Here is a 13,614-nt window from a genome sequence, read left to right on the forward strand (position 1 = left end):
CGCCGTTCGCCTCTCGGTGGTCAGTCCTCCCAGCTGCCCTATCCGTTACTGTCTGATTAGCTCTGCGAAGGAGCCCCTCCCCGGCCAGCTTTCCCCGCCATCTGTTCCACACGCCATGGCTGCCGCCCAGCAGCCTCGCGCTGCCCTCCTACCTGGCACCCGGCTCCCGGCCTTACCCCAAAGTGCTAACACAGGTTCTCGCTGCTGGCAGAGTCAGGATTTCATTACTACTACTTTGACAAGTGCAGGGTTGTTTGTAATTTCTCTTTTATCCTGATTTTGATTGTACAACCACCTCCCACTGATTCAGTTTGCTTCAGTTTTGTTGCTCACAGATTTTACTCTCCACATTAATCTCCCTCTGGCATGTTACCGCATCTGTTCCCTTTTTTATTATTAATTTTCAAATTCCCACCATTTTTGACAAAAAAGGAGGTAATCTACACTCTGCTTCTGCCCATTTCATTTTCTTTAATTTGGAAGATAAGTATGAAAGCGTGCCAAAGAAGTTAATTCTCCGTTAACAGTTTATTTTTCTGGCATCCCGATGCCTTTGTATATGAAAACCAGATAGAAATAAATGTTGACTGAATCACAACACCACAGTCGCCACCATCCCTAAATTTAATGAAAAGTAAACATATGAAGCAGAACCTAAAAAGTTTATTAGTTATCGGAGTTGTTGCACGTTATCGCTCCTCCCTGAATTTTAAAATAATGGTTTTGTACAAAATGAGAAGAAAATAAACTAAAAATCAATTACTGCCTACACTTCATTTCTGCTTCTCCCCTCTTCCCCCTCCCAATTTAAATATTATGGGTCCTTTCATCAGTCTGGGAACATAAAACATCTCTCAGTCATTTAATATTAGTAACAGCCCTTCTTTGAATGTTACCTCCTATCCAGCACCAACGATGGACTCTTTCTGACGTGCTAAAATTGTTTGAAAAAGCACAAGTGTGCTGCTAAATAATAGATACTACTAGAAAAAAAACCCAACAGATAACACTAAGTGCTGTGCAACTCCCTAGAAGGTTAGCTGCAACTCCCAAGAAGTTAGTTTACATTTTATCATTTACTAGTATGGCTTAAATAGGGAAATCAATCTATGAGGCATGCTGCAGTTCTAACAAGGAACACTGGTGACGACATACAGCTCAACTCCAAGCTTCAGTGACTAAACAATGCCACAGGAACCCGGGAGGTGGAACGACAGATCTCTGTGCCGTATTTATTATACATGTAAAACAAATTAGCGTTAATGCAGCCGTTGAAACCAAGCGAGAAGGACTGATGCACAGTAGGAAGGCTACAGCACTGCTAAACCCCACTGTACTCCCCAAATGCCACTTTCTTAGATATGCTGCTTTCCAGATATCATTTAGAAAAATAATCGAGAAAAGAAATATCACAGAACGAGGGGGTTAAAAAAAAAAAAAAATATATCAAGACCTACTACACCCACTGACTCACTGTAATATAAACTTTTATCCGTCAAGAGAGTGACACGGGGATCCTGGGTCACCTGAACCTGGAAGCATGGGTTCTTCTACCGTTTAGTAATATTTCCCCACCTACAAGCTGACATTCAATACTGCTTGCAACGTTTCTTATAGCAAACAAGAAGAGTAAAAAATTAAACTAAATCTGCTTCTGTTCCACTCAGTTACATCTCCCAGCAAATTTTAGATGGCATTTCAGTCAGAAATATCTCAAGCCATCTACCTGTCTCTGTGCCTGAGAACATTCATTGTGTCATTGAAAAAGTTCGATTTTGAAATTCAGGGATTCTCTCGCTTCTTAAGATTTATTTAACTGCTTGGGCATATGCAAACAGGAACCACATCTGACTGTCACTGAAACAAATATAACTTCAGACTTGTTTTGAAATAAAAAGAATAAAGATTTTTAATGATGATTCTGTTACTAAAATAGTGAAAAAATTTATTAAATTAGATGACACACTAAGATCTGGGCAAGTTGTTAACATCTTGCTTCTTTTATATGATCTTTTCCACTAGCATACTGACATGATTTTTAATCATTATTCTCATGAACTACGAACAATAGGTGTGTATGTTTTCTACCCTCTGGAAAATGGATTCAGATAAGCTTCATTAGCAAGACCCAACCTTGCCGAAGTAACAACAACTTAACACTGACTTCAGAAGTAATTTCGTAAGATTCTCCTGCTGTGGTAACTCTAATAAAAATAAAACACAAAGCTGAAACTAGGGTAAAAAAAACCCCAAATACTTTAAACAAGCACGGTCAGTCTCATAGCATGGTGACACCCACAGAGTTACATGGCTGATAACCAAAACTACACAGCAAAAGTTCTGTATTTTCCCAGTCGTTTGAAGACATACAAATTAGAATTACTAACTAGAGTCAGTAGTAGGAAATGCATGTCAATAGCACGGGAAAGGTGACAGGAAAAGGCAAATTTAAACTCTGTGGCAATGGTTCAGAATAGCTAACTGTAACCTTTTTCTCGATTTTTAACAAGTACATTTTGTTAACTTAGAAGCTGTTTAGTTGGTAATCAATCAATGGTGTCTGAAAACTAGGATGCAGCAAAAGAAGTGGGACTCCTGGAGAAGAGTGCAGTTCTGCAGAGCACTTTTTCTCATTAAGCCAGACTGCATGCTCTTTCTCATTTAATCCATTCATATATTTACAATCTCATTTTCATACATTAAAATCCAAAAGTTCTTGTACTCATTTTTAGTATTCTATTTACTTACACTATCAAAACTTCAAATCATTGAATTAGGAAGACCTTTTCTGACCTTCCTCCTTAGTAATATACTAATTCATAGTATACGAAGATATACACAATACTTTCTGTATCTCCCCAGATACCTATAATTTTTTGCCAGAACAACCCAGACAGGTCATGCAAGGCAACAGAAAGACTATTCACAACCATGTAACAGCAGTACAGACCTCCCTCAAGTCCAGTGTTGTGAGAAGACTTGGAGTAGACCAGCTGGTCGTCTCCTGGAAAGAGGGAAATCAGCAAGACGAGGCCAAGGCCAGAATACCCAAGAGAGGTACTAAATCAGTGCGATTGCTGCAGCAACCTCCCACAGGCAGGACACTAGAGCTTAAAGTCTGTTTGCCTTGGCAAGTACCAGAGTGAATGAGTCTATAACCCCCTAGGATTGCTGTTACCACTACCCTTCAAAGTGAGCATTTCACTGGCACAGCTGCCATTTGAGGTGAAAGGAATAAAGAATGAAAGAAGGCAGACTGTAAGGCAATGAAGTTCACGTGCAACAATTATGGATGTACCAATCCATTAAAAACATACTGAGTTCAAAACACATAACTAATGCCATTAGAGATGTAACTTGTATACCTTCCCTAATACAGAAAACCTGTTCTGTCAGGCAGTGATCTGAGAGGAAGAAAGGAAGCACAGGCTAAGGAAAAGTTTCATTTCAGTAGGGGATCCTTTCCTCTGTAACTCAGGGAAAACAGGTGACTGAGCAAGAACATCTCTAACCCTGTTCTTTCTATCTAAGTACATGGGCATGAGTTCAGGAGCAACGAATCTCTCATCTCTTCTGTTTTCTTCCCCTTCTTCACCCATGACAGCAACATCACCTTATGTATTCCTGGAAAGCAGACACACTCCAAAGATAAGGAGAACACAAAGAGAACAAAGTATTAAAGAATTTAGGGACTATCAAGGAGAAAGATTTGAATCTATTTCCCATACTTCCATCTACACATCTTTCTGACAATTAGATGTCAGCACAGAAAACATTTCACTACTAGCAAGCATACCTACAAGCAGAGGCTATAACATGAGCACAAGGCATAAAAAAATACAGTAAAGATTAGGACAACAGTTGCTGCACTAGGTCAGACAAAGAAACTGTGGCAGTTCAGCATCTGTCTCAGAAAGCAGATGTCTGTGATACAGTATGAGAACAGGGCCAGAACAGAGCATTTCTTGCCCAAAACACTGTTCCCAGCCTCCAGTAATTTGCATCTCAGAAACTTCCTGAATTGGACCACAGACTGAAAAGCTACCTGAATCATCTGTATGTTAGGTATCCAGTTTTAACTACCTTGCTGTATGAAAGTAGGCAATAGTCCTCATTTTTACAAGTTGAGTATTTTCACAAATTAAAAAAAAAAAAAAAAATTGGCTAGTCAGATTTCCTCCAAGACATCCAGAGCTTCATTGCATATAATCAGCCTTTTGCTAAAAGGAGCGTGGTAAGCCATTTGGTTAACTATCACAACAAATCATTATTAATAAAGTTCTGCTAAATCCAAACTTTAGATATCTTAACAACTCACCCAAAACTTTTTTCAAGTTCATTAACCTCTAGCATATTTTTTCTCTAAATACAGGCTGTTAGAGTGGTACTTTCTTCCATCTGTTAAACAACCGTGCTTTGAATTACACAGAAATGTGGCTGAATAAAAAAGTGATTCATTGAATTTAATAGTTTAGGCAAGGCTGTATTTTATTTCCAGTTACTCAATGGCAGTATTCTCACAAAGCCCGAGGAGTAAAAGACTTGGATAAAAACGCAAACTTCTGTTAAGTGATAAAAATCTGAGGCTTTTTCCCCCCCCATGTAAAATTTAAACTAACTTCTATTCCTCAAGGACTGAGTAAGAGCCACCAGATTCATTGGATGTTCACCCTTGAGGGGAGCAGGGCGACAGAACAAAACAAAAGCCACACAAAGTATCAAAACCCTGCAAACAGTCAGTCAATATCATTTCCTGTGGCAAAAGGAAAAACTCCTGCAGTTACCAAAATTCAAGATGCAATGAATAATAGGCATATTAACCTTCTGGTGATTTCCAGAAATGTGTAATGAGTAGTACAGTAAATGGTTTTGGAAGCTATATCCAAGGACAGAGAAACTTCAGGTTATTGATCAGAGAACTCCTACGCTTCAAGGTGCTGCTACACTATAGTGTCAAATGATATTTAAAAGTGTCTTTGTCCTACCAAACACAGAACAACAGAAAGAGTGATGCTCTTCTTCTGGCCCAAAAGCATGCTACCTCATCACCGGAGCTGAACATTGTCTTTTCTTCACACTACTAATTCACTTTCATAAATTATAGTTCATAACTCACTTTGTAGTTCATAACTCACTCACTTAAATCTCCACTTTTAACATGACTGAGGGCTGCCCATGCAGTCAATTATTGTAAATATCTAAAACAACTGTGGGGAAGCCTGTGGCAAAAAATTAGCAGAATGAAATTGGTACTACAGCATGTAATAGGATAAGGGGTACCTGGTGAGGTGCAGTTGGTGCTCAGATTTACTCAGCAGTTCTGTCAGTTTTAGGCACTCCTCTCTGGCTCCTGTCAGATCCTGCTGGGCTTGTTCCAAACGCTGTTTGCTTCCATTCAGCTCTAATCCTAGTTTTTCTATTTTCTTAGAAAATTGAAGAACCAAAGAAAGTGTATTTCAGAAATGCATAGAGATACACTTTAAGACAATAAATCTTAGTGCAATCAAGGCTTCTGAATAAATAATGCACGCTTTGGTTTTAGGACAAAAGTAGTTTGTTGATGAAAACTGCAAATTAAGCAAATTAAAGTATTTGAAATTACATTCTTAAGAAAAGCCAAAGTCCGTATCATACTTAATATATCAATACATGATCAATGTTATTGCCTTCACGCTGCTTAAGAGATACACATGTTCAATCACTTTCCAATTTTCTCATGGGAAGGCTTCCATATTTGTGTCCCGAATTCACTGTGTTAGAAAGCCAGAAGGCAGCAGAACATTGGCAGTCTTCAGAAGCTGCTGGACATAAGACAGCTCTGGTGGTCATTTATTTTGCTTCTCTTTTAAACAATGACGTGGGAATTTAGCTTTGTCATATTCACATGATATCATGCAAGAGGATAAAGGTCATTCTGTGATTTTACCATTATTGAAAATAAGTAATTTATGATTTATAAATGAATCCTAAACATACTAGCTGTGGTTAAACCTGTCATTTTCTTACCAGCATTAGTCCTTACATGTCAACTAAACCAAGTAAGTAAACCTAACTCAGTTGATGACTCAATTTATTTTACAAATAATGATAAGCAAATTTGCATGAGCAGCATCTTTGATTCCAGTGAAGCATACTGGACTTACCACCTCCAATTGAATCACACTGTCAACAGTTTAAACAGTTCTCAGAAATATTCTCAGAAGGAATACATTTTCCTCTGATCCACATACAACATACAAGTAACTGTAGGAATACATCTGTAACATAATACCACACTTTCTCCTAAGGATGCTTTTAAGGAGGCCAGTGGAATATGGAATAAGCTAACAACATAATTTTATCTTGTAGTAACTATTCTGCACTAACTCCCTACATAAATACTTATTCGTCATTGGGGCTGGAGGGAACTTGCATGTTTTTTAGTCAACTAAGTTGCAAAAGGTCATTTGTAGCACAGAATAAAATTGTTTGTATAAGGAGTTAGTGCTGAATAGCTATTATACTTTAAAATCATCCCATAACTAATTTTGTGATAGCTTCCTCATGTAGACAAGACTCAATATCTTCTTCAGTTAATGAAATTATTCAAACGTCCTACAAGAACAAATTAATGTAATTCAGTCCAAATATTGGCACTTTGTAATAATGTTGTCTCTTTTCCTCCTATAAAAATGTTACCCTAAACCACTTACAGTGAGTCATGGTGTCACAAACACAACTCTTCATCCAGAAAAAGGTTTCACAACATTTTTTTAGATGTATTTTTAATTTTGCTAATTACCCAACTACACTGTTTTCATCAAGAATACTCAACAAAGGGTCAAGAAGGAAATTTTGATTAGAACTTCAACGTCACCTTCCTTTATCACACAGACCTCCTACAGATTAAATCAGTAATTCCTATTACACTGTCAGAACATTGTAAAACCAGGTCTGTAAAGGTATGCGGTTACATATGATTTGCATTTTCTCTTATTTCCAGAGACTTCTGCATATTTTAAATAGAACAGCAGAGGTGTCAGTGAGTTTTCTACACTCTTTTCTTCTTAGCAGCAGTCCATTAAAGTTATTTCTCCATTCACAGCAAAGGTGAGACAACACTTCTTCACTGTCTTTACAAGCTAAAGATAGGGAAGTTCTGCATTACACTTAAAATTTGCTTTAAGATTACATCCATTCACTATATCTTTAAAAAAACCAAACCACAAATGAGTCAAAAAGCATCAGCTAAGTATTTGAAAAAGCACAACCACAGCTGAGAACATAAATACACTCTAGATCTCTCCTTCAGGGAAAGGTTTCAAGGAACAGATGGGCTTTACACCACTGCCTCGAGTTAAACAGGCTCAGTCAGGTTTTGACACAGACCCACAGAAGGAAGCAAATTCCAAGTGCAAGAACCTCTGGTGAAAATGTTCTGCCTCCCTCAGCCAGATGTTGAACCTGCAGGGTTGAACCCAAGAATACATCCCCAGCTTCCGTGGAAAACTCAGAAACCAGAAGCATCTAACCCAGGTACATTTAGGGATATCAACTAAATTCTTCTTTTTGAAACATCAGAAAATGTTCATTGTAAATAATGTGGTAGGAGTCACACATCATCATGCTGAAAACACACAGCCCATACTATGAACGCTACATGTTACTTTGGTTTAAAAACTCAGATAACAGTCTGAAACATACGAAGCCTGAGAACTTGAGAGAAGTTCATACAATAAAAACCAACCCACTTCCCTCTCCTGCAAACAATAATAGCTTCACAAAGATATACACTATATCCCGAAATATGTCAAGTCCAGTCCATCCCTAGGTCATCACAATATGATCCGATTTTAAACTACAGAGACATTACAGAACCAGAGAGTCTTCTTCACTGATCCTGCAGGGAGCCTTATCAGGCAGCATCTTTCCAAAACTACTCAGATCAAAGTAGTTTTTGTATTACTTTAAGTTCCCATTTCTTCTACTGGGAAATTGCAAGCAGTTCTGTAGTTGCTATCTGGGCCCCAGCGTAATTGTAGGAAGTATTTTGCTGACAACTCTGCTTCTCATGCAGCGTTAATTTGATCCCTCAGTGCCTATCACTTGTGATCCAGCTTTTTACAACATGATCAGAGAGTATTTCTTCAAGGTACTTAACTTTTCGATGTATGTGAGAGACAAGAGATGGAGCACAGAACTGCAAAAAGACAGATGACAATCTTGCATTTAAGAAAATCTGAAACAGATTTCCAGTATAACAAGGAACAGAATTATCATAATGTATATGTACAACAAGACTACATTAAGGTTGGAACAGGCAACTTCTGGTGCTTAATTCTGCAACTTTAATATTCTTACTACTTCTGCACATAATTTAAAAAGTACTATTTAATCTGTCTTGCCCTGCAGTTGCCTGAACTCCCAGGAATATCAACAGGCACTTTGCCATTGAAAGATGGCAGGCTAAACCTCAGTAAGAGAAATGCCATTATTATTAAGTTGAAAGGCATTAACACCATTCCGCATGCATATCCAATTCAGCTGCAAGAAAGAAGCTTTGCTAAACAAAAATTAAAGCACTGGTGAAATATCAAATTTTATTCTAAATCAATTATTCTTTTTTTCAGTATTACCACCAGCCACCTTTTAAGTTCTTCACTTTGAAGCATACAGAACTCTCTTTTTCTTGAAACATGTAAGTATTTCACTTCTTATTCACAAGTTTATGATCCATTTACAAATTATCTTCTGTTTTTCACAATTCACTTTTAGGTGAACACATGGGAGATGCTTATTCAGTGACATAAGTGCAACTTACTGTAAAACATAAAAGGTGATTCCTCAAACACTGTATCAATCTTCAAATACCCTCTTCATAAATGATCTGAAACTATCTTCACCTAACAATACTTCTGCACGTTGTAAAAATGTGCTCTTTAATTAACACGACATCTCTTTATCTCTACAAATTCTCATAAAATGAAATAATAATTTCATTCAAAACAAACCAAATTAAAGATTAAAATAATTGTTTAATTCTTTTCATACCAATGCTGATTCTATTGTATGCAGAAAAATGCAACTTTAAATTCCAAACCAGCAGATGTTTTTCATAGAATTTTAAATAGCAGCAAACTGACAGAAAAGACAAATGCTTTTTTTTCCCAAACAAATGAGAATGATTAAGCAGTGATAAAAGAACTTGTACTCTGAAGTAAATGCGAAACAACTTTAGACTTAACAAAATCAAAAACATACTAAAACCAAATGAATTAATAAGTGATTTATGACATTCACTGTTGTACCAGTGTGCTCACACATCAGGTAAGAAAATATACAATAGAACCTGAAAAATAAATTCTACACTGACTATACCATTGCACAAATTCTGCAGTAAAATAATTCTGGATGGGAAAATGTTTTTGTGAATTTCAGGTACTTTCTTTTTGTTTCATACTCCATTCTCCACCATTATTAAAAGATTAAAATAGCATATTATAGAAACAAATCTAGAAGAACAAATATAAATAAGAAGTAAAATATGATTACTGTGATGGTTGGTATTTACAGGCACATCCCCAAAAGGCAATCAACATATATAAAATCGCATACACTTCACATTAACACACAGTAAAATTTTAGAGGCCCTGATGCTCCCATGCTTAGTTTCATTTACAAACGTAGCCCTTCAAAGCAATGAATTCCGTGAAATTGCACAGGACTGAGGCTATAATTAAGGTCTTTCTAAGAGGTGCAACCAGTATGGCCGCTCATACACACTTAAAAATTATATATAACAGTGACAGGAAATTTTTGAACTGTTTAATACTGACTTTAATCCATGTTGCCTTCTTTATTTATTAACATACTAATTGTGGACAGAACAATCATACCCTACTGTAACACTAATTTATTTTTTAATTTTAAAGCCCCAACAAAGAAGACAGGTTTTTAGTGAAATATTTTAGTTGGGGGAAAGATGACTCTCAGTCCACATTCAGCAGGGGTCACTTGCAGTCATTTCCATCCTAATCCTGATATCAATCAAGCAACTCTAGGATCTGAGTGGTCTCTAAACCTCAGACCTCCCAGGCATGGCCATCTGACATAGCATATTGCACCTGAAGAACTATCCAACTTTGTAAAGAGAGTTACGGCTATCACGAGGTTAACCCCTGCCACATCCCAACAATGGCTTTCATCCCTTTTGCACTCTGTATGATTTACGGCTGCTTCCCATTCAAATCTAAATGAGTGTACAAAGCAGTTATGGAAACTAAATTTGATTTAAGGGGAAATTTTCTTTCTGGAAGTAGATTTATTATAAAGCTATGAGAATATACAAATAAACAGTAAGAAATGCAATGTACACAAGGCTTAAAAGAGTCCACAAAGCCCACCTCTTTTGAAGAGGTCAATTCACAAAAATCATAGAGACAACTGAAAATTCTAAACATCATTTAGCCCTTTCATGTCATGAAAGGCAACTAGCATGAGTAGAAACGCAAGAGAAGGAACCCCAGTAAACACCCACGGTTCCTTTGAAGGGTCTTCCCTACAGCTGGCTCACAAATCAACTGACCTCTAAAGACCAGAGGGACAAGCAAAGACATAACCTAGATAAGCAGTGAGGGCTGTAATTTGTTGGACAGCTATTATTCTACCCTGATCTGGTGGGACTCTTGAATTCCTCCAAGAGAAGTAGTTTTGTGACCACTGTCACTTGTACTGCAAAGAAATGTAACAGCACCTGGCAGTACTGTGGCACCTCATGTGCTCCACTAAAAGGCAGAGCCTTGAGACCAGATCCATTGCCTAAGCAAAGGGGTCAGCAGCCACAAACCCTCTGCTCCCAAAAACCATCGAGAACTACTAGAGACAGGGTGCTGCAGTTTGCTAGGAAGAACCGGGGTGCTGGAGGAAATTCCTGGGAATACATGGTGGGGGGGTGCTCATAAATGCACACTTCTTTATATCCCGTTGAAGCAAACTTCCTACCTGTAATTGTCAGGTGGATCAAGAAAAAAATGCATGTTCCTAAGTATACATTTATGAATACATACACAATGTTTTAATTAAGCAATAATCATACGTGTCTGTCCTTGTGCAAACTCTCAAAGAGCAACATGGCTCCTGGATACTATGGAAAAATATCCTGGGAAACAGACACGAATGAATGGCTGAAACATGCTATACAAGGATTTTACATCACGATTTCCCTGAAAATATTTACTTTCAATTTGCCAAAATATTTGAACTGCAATACTATTTCAGGAACAAAACTTCCAAACCCATAGAGATTACTACAGTCATATTTTAACAGACAACACTGCTGTACTAGAGATTAGCTCAGCAGCCACCAGCAGAGATAAGAATGTGATTCTGTTCCACAGTGGAACAAGATATGTATTTTTTTTCTTAATGGATTGCACTGAGTGAGAGACAGGGACGAGAATGGGGTGGTGTAAAATAGATGGTTTTGCTTGCTGATAAAGGAATTTCAGAAAAGGAGGGAGGCATACTGAAAAAAGGAAGGGGAAGATTACTCCTACTTCATTACTGAAAACCAGGAGAGAACAAAACTGGTTCCTTTTATCCTTTCAAACACATATTTGAGATTACTGGTGTGGGAGACTGGCTTTTTTTTTCTTGGACAGCATTAAGGAATAGCTGGAAAGAAAACCTATGCAGTAACAACCAACAAGTGATAGTCAGGGACTTGTACTCTCTTCTCATTGTTGGCACAATGACTATTGATAAAGCAACCATTCTTCTAGTCAAAGAAGAAGAAGAAAAAATAAACAACTAGAAAACAAACATTAAATATAATGCACATACAGACTATACCAAGTGCTATGCAATTCTTCTTCTGCTCTGAATAATTTTAATGCACATAAATTATTTTCTCTTTCCATATACCAATGGGGTGGCATCACACTGGATGACAGAACATGGATCAAGGTTACTTATACGGGCCAACTCCACCTAAGTACAACAAACTTCTGATCACCAATTGGGTCATTCCTCCCAGCAGAACAGCTGCTTAGGGGAAGCAGACCAATAAGTACGTAAAATTCTGCTACTGGTAATTCCAGTATAGGACTGTTAGAAGAACACACAAAACACATAATCCTAACCTATCTCCACCAGTATTACTAAAACTTGCAATTTCATTAAGTTTCAAAACATCTGGTGATAGCCTGAATGTCCCAGCTTGTGAAAAATGTAGTATTTTAAAGCCTGACGCAGGGAAGCCTGATACCTATCCATAAAAGACATTTCAGTGAAGCAGTATCCTGAGAAGGTTGTATTGGTCTTGCATCAGACACACTGCCGCATTTCCAGGATATATACCCAAATTCTTGACCTGCGTTGTTTCTGATGAAGACAGAGTCAGTAATCTCTCTACTTACAATGTCTATATTAGGTTACTATAAATCACGGATTTATGACAAATGAGATAAATATTCCCAAAATACCTTTTGGCAAAATGCTTTTGGACTGCAGTTTTGCCAGATTTTTATTTGTCTGCAAAATTGTCAGTCTATAGTGTACAGAGACATCGTTTAGGTTCTCTCATACTACACAAAAATGCTTTGATGTGTAGCTTATTTGTATAGGTTGTGCATATCAGTGACTCTCAAACTTCTTATTTGTGCTCATGAACTTCCACACAGGCAACTCTTAAAAATCTGTGGAGTTTGGTATATAACCTCTGGAGCTTCTCTCTGTCACCCACAAGGTAGGCAACAGAATTCTGTAATCCCTCGTTTTTTGGACTACATTTGCCCATTTTGAAAGACTATTAAAAGAATAGGTTTTACAGGTTAAGATTACTGGCTTGGATTTATTTCTAAACAAAGTATTTATCTGATTCCTCAAAATATGGTAGCATGAAATTTAAAACCTTCAGTTAGTTGCTGAAGTTGGATTTTACATGTCCTATTGCCTTATTACAAGGAGACCACAAGTCCCAGTGGTACAATGCTAGCGGTAAGAACTATCTAGTAATCGTGACATCCAAATTGGCTGGGACTGCATAACCCAATACTACCAAACTGTTGTCACTTCTACATGCTGAAGCTTGTGAGATTTTATAAACCAAATAGAAATGATTTACTGACAAACAGAAAGCAAATGATTAATAGTGTACTTCATTTTTGTAATACAGAGCAGAAAAGAGCAAGTGATGCTAATCTGAAGAAATAATTTCATAGTGTGTCAGAAGTATGATTTCTATTAGAAATGCACAAATTTATGCCATGCAGAGCTTCCAAATTCACAGAAAAATTATTATAAAAAGTGAAGTCCTGCTGTGTCAAATATGCCACACAATTTTTGTTCTGAAAAGAGCTATTTAGGTTAGGGCGTGACTTTTCTCGGATATAGCTGTGCTAGTACAACCCCTAGTGTGGGCAGAGTTTACTGCCATGAAGGCATTACATCGATATAACTTACAAAGCTTGTTCCTAAGAAGGAAAAGTATTAAGACAGACACTCATTTCAGCACATCTACATCCACAATGGGAGGGCTGACAGAGAAAAAGAGAGGGCAGAAGGTTATGCTACTTTATAACATGACGGGCCAGATGAACAGATGCAGTTTTTGTGCGATACATGTCCTTCTCCCCC

At 37.5% G+C, this 13,614-nt stretch overlaps 1 protein-coding gene across 1 annotated transcript in view; it reads right to left on the reverse strand.

Moving 5' to 3' along the window:
• Positions 1-5,280: 5,280 nt before the first annotated feature.
• Positions 5,281-13,614, reverse strand: part of LOC104502533 (serologically defined colon cancer antigen 8 homolog) — a gene marked incomplete at both ends in the record, with an annotated part of 28,033 nt that continues 19,699 nt past the window's right edge. Inside the window, one exon of the mRNA XM_010156932.1 lies at positions 5,281-5,423. Coding sequence (XP_010155234.1) covers positions 5,281-5,423 — 143 coding nt within the window. The remainder of the gene's footprint in view (positions 5,424-13,614) is intronic.

This window comes from Eurypyga helias, unplaced genomic scaffold (assembly GCF_000690775.1).
Source record: "Eurypyga helias isolate BGI_N326 unplaced genomic scaffold, ASM69077v1 scaffold1428, whole genome shotgun sequence".
Lineage (NCBI taxonomy): Eukaryota > Metazoa > Chordata > Aves > Eurypygiformes > Eurypygidae > Eurypyga > Eurypyga helias.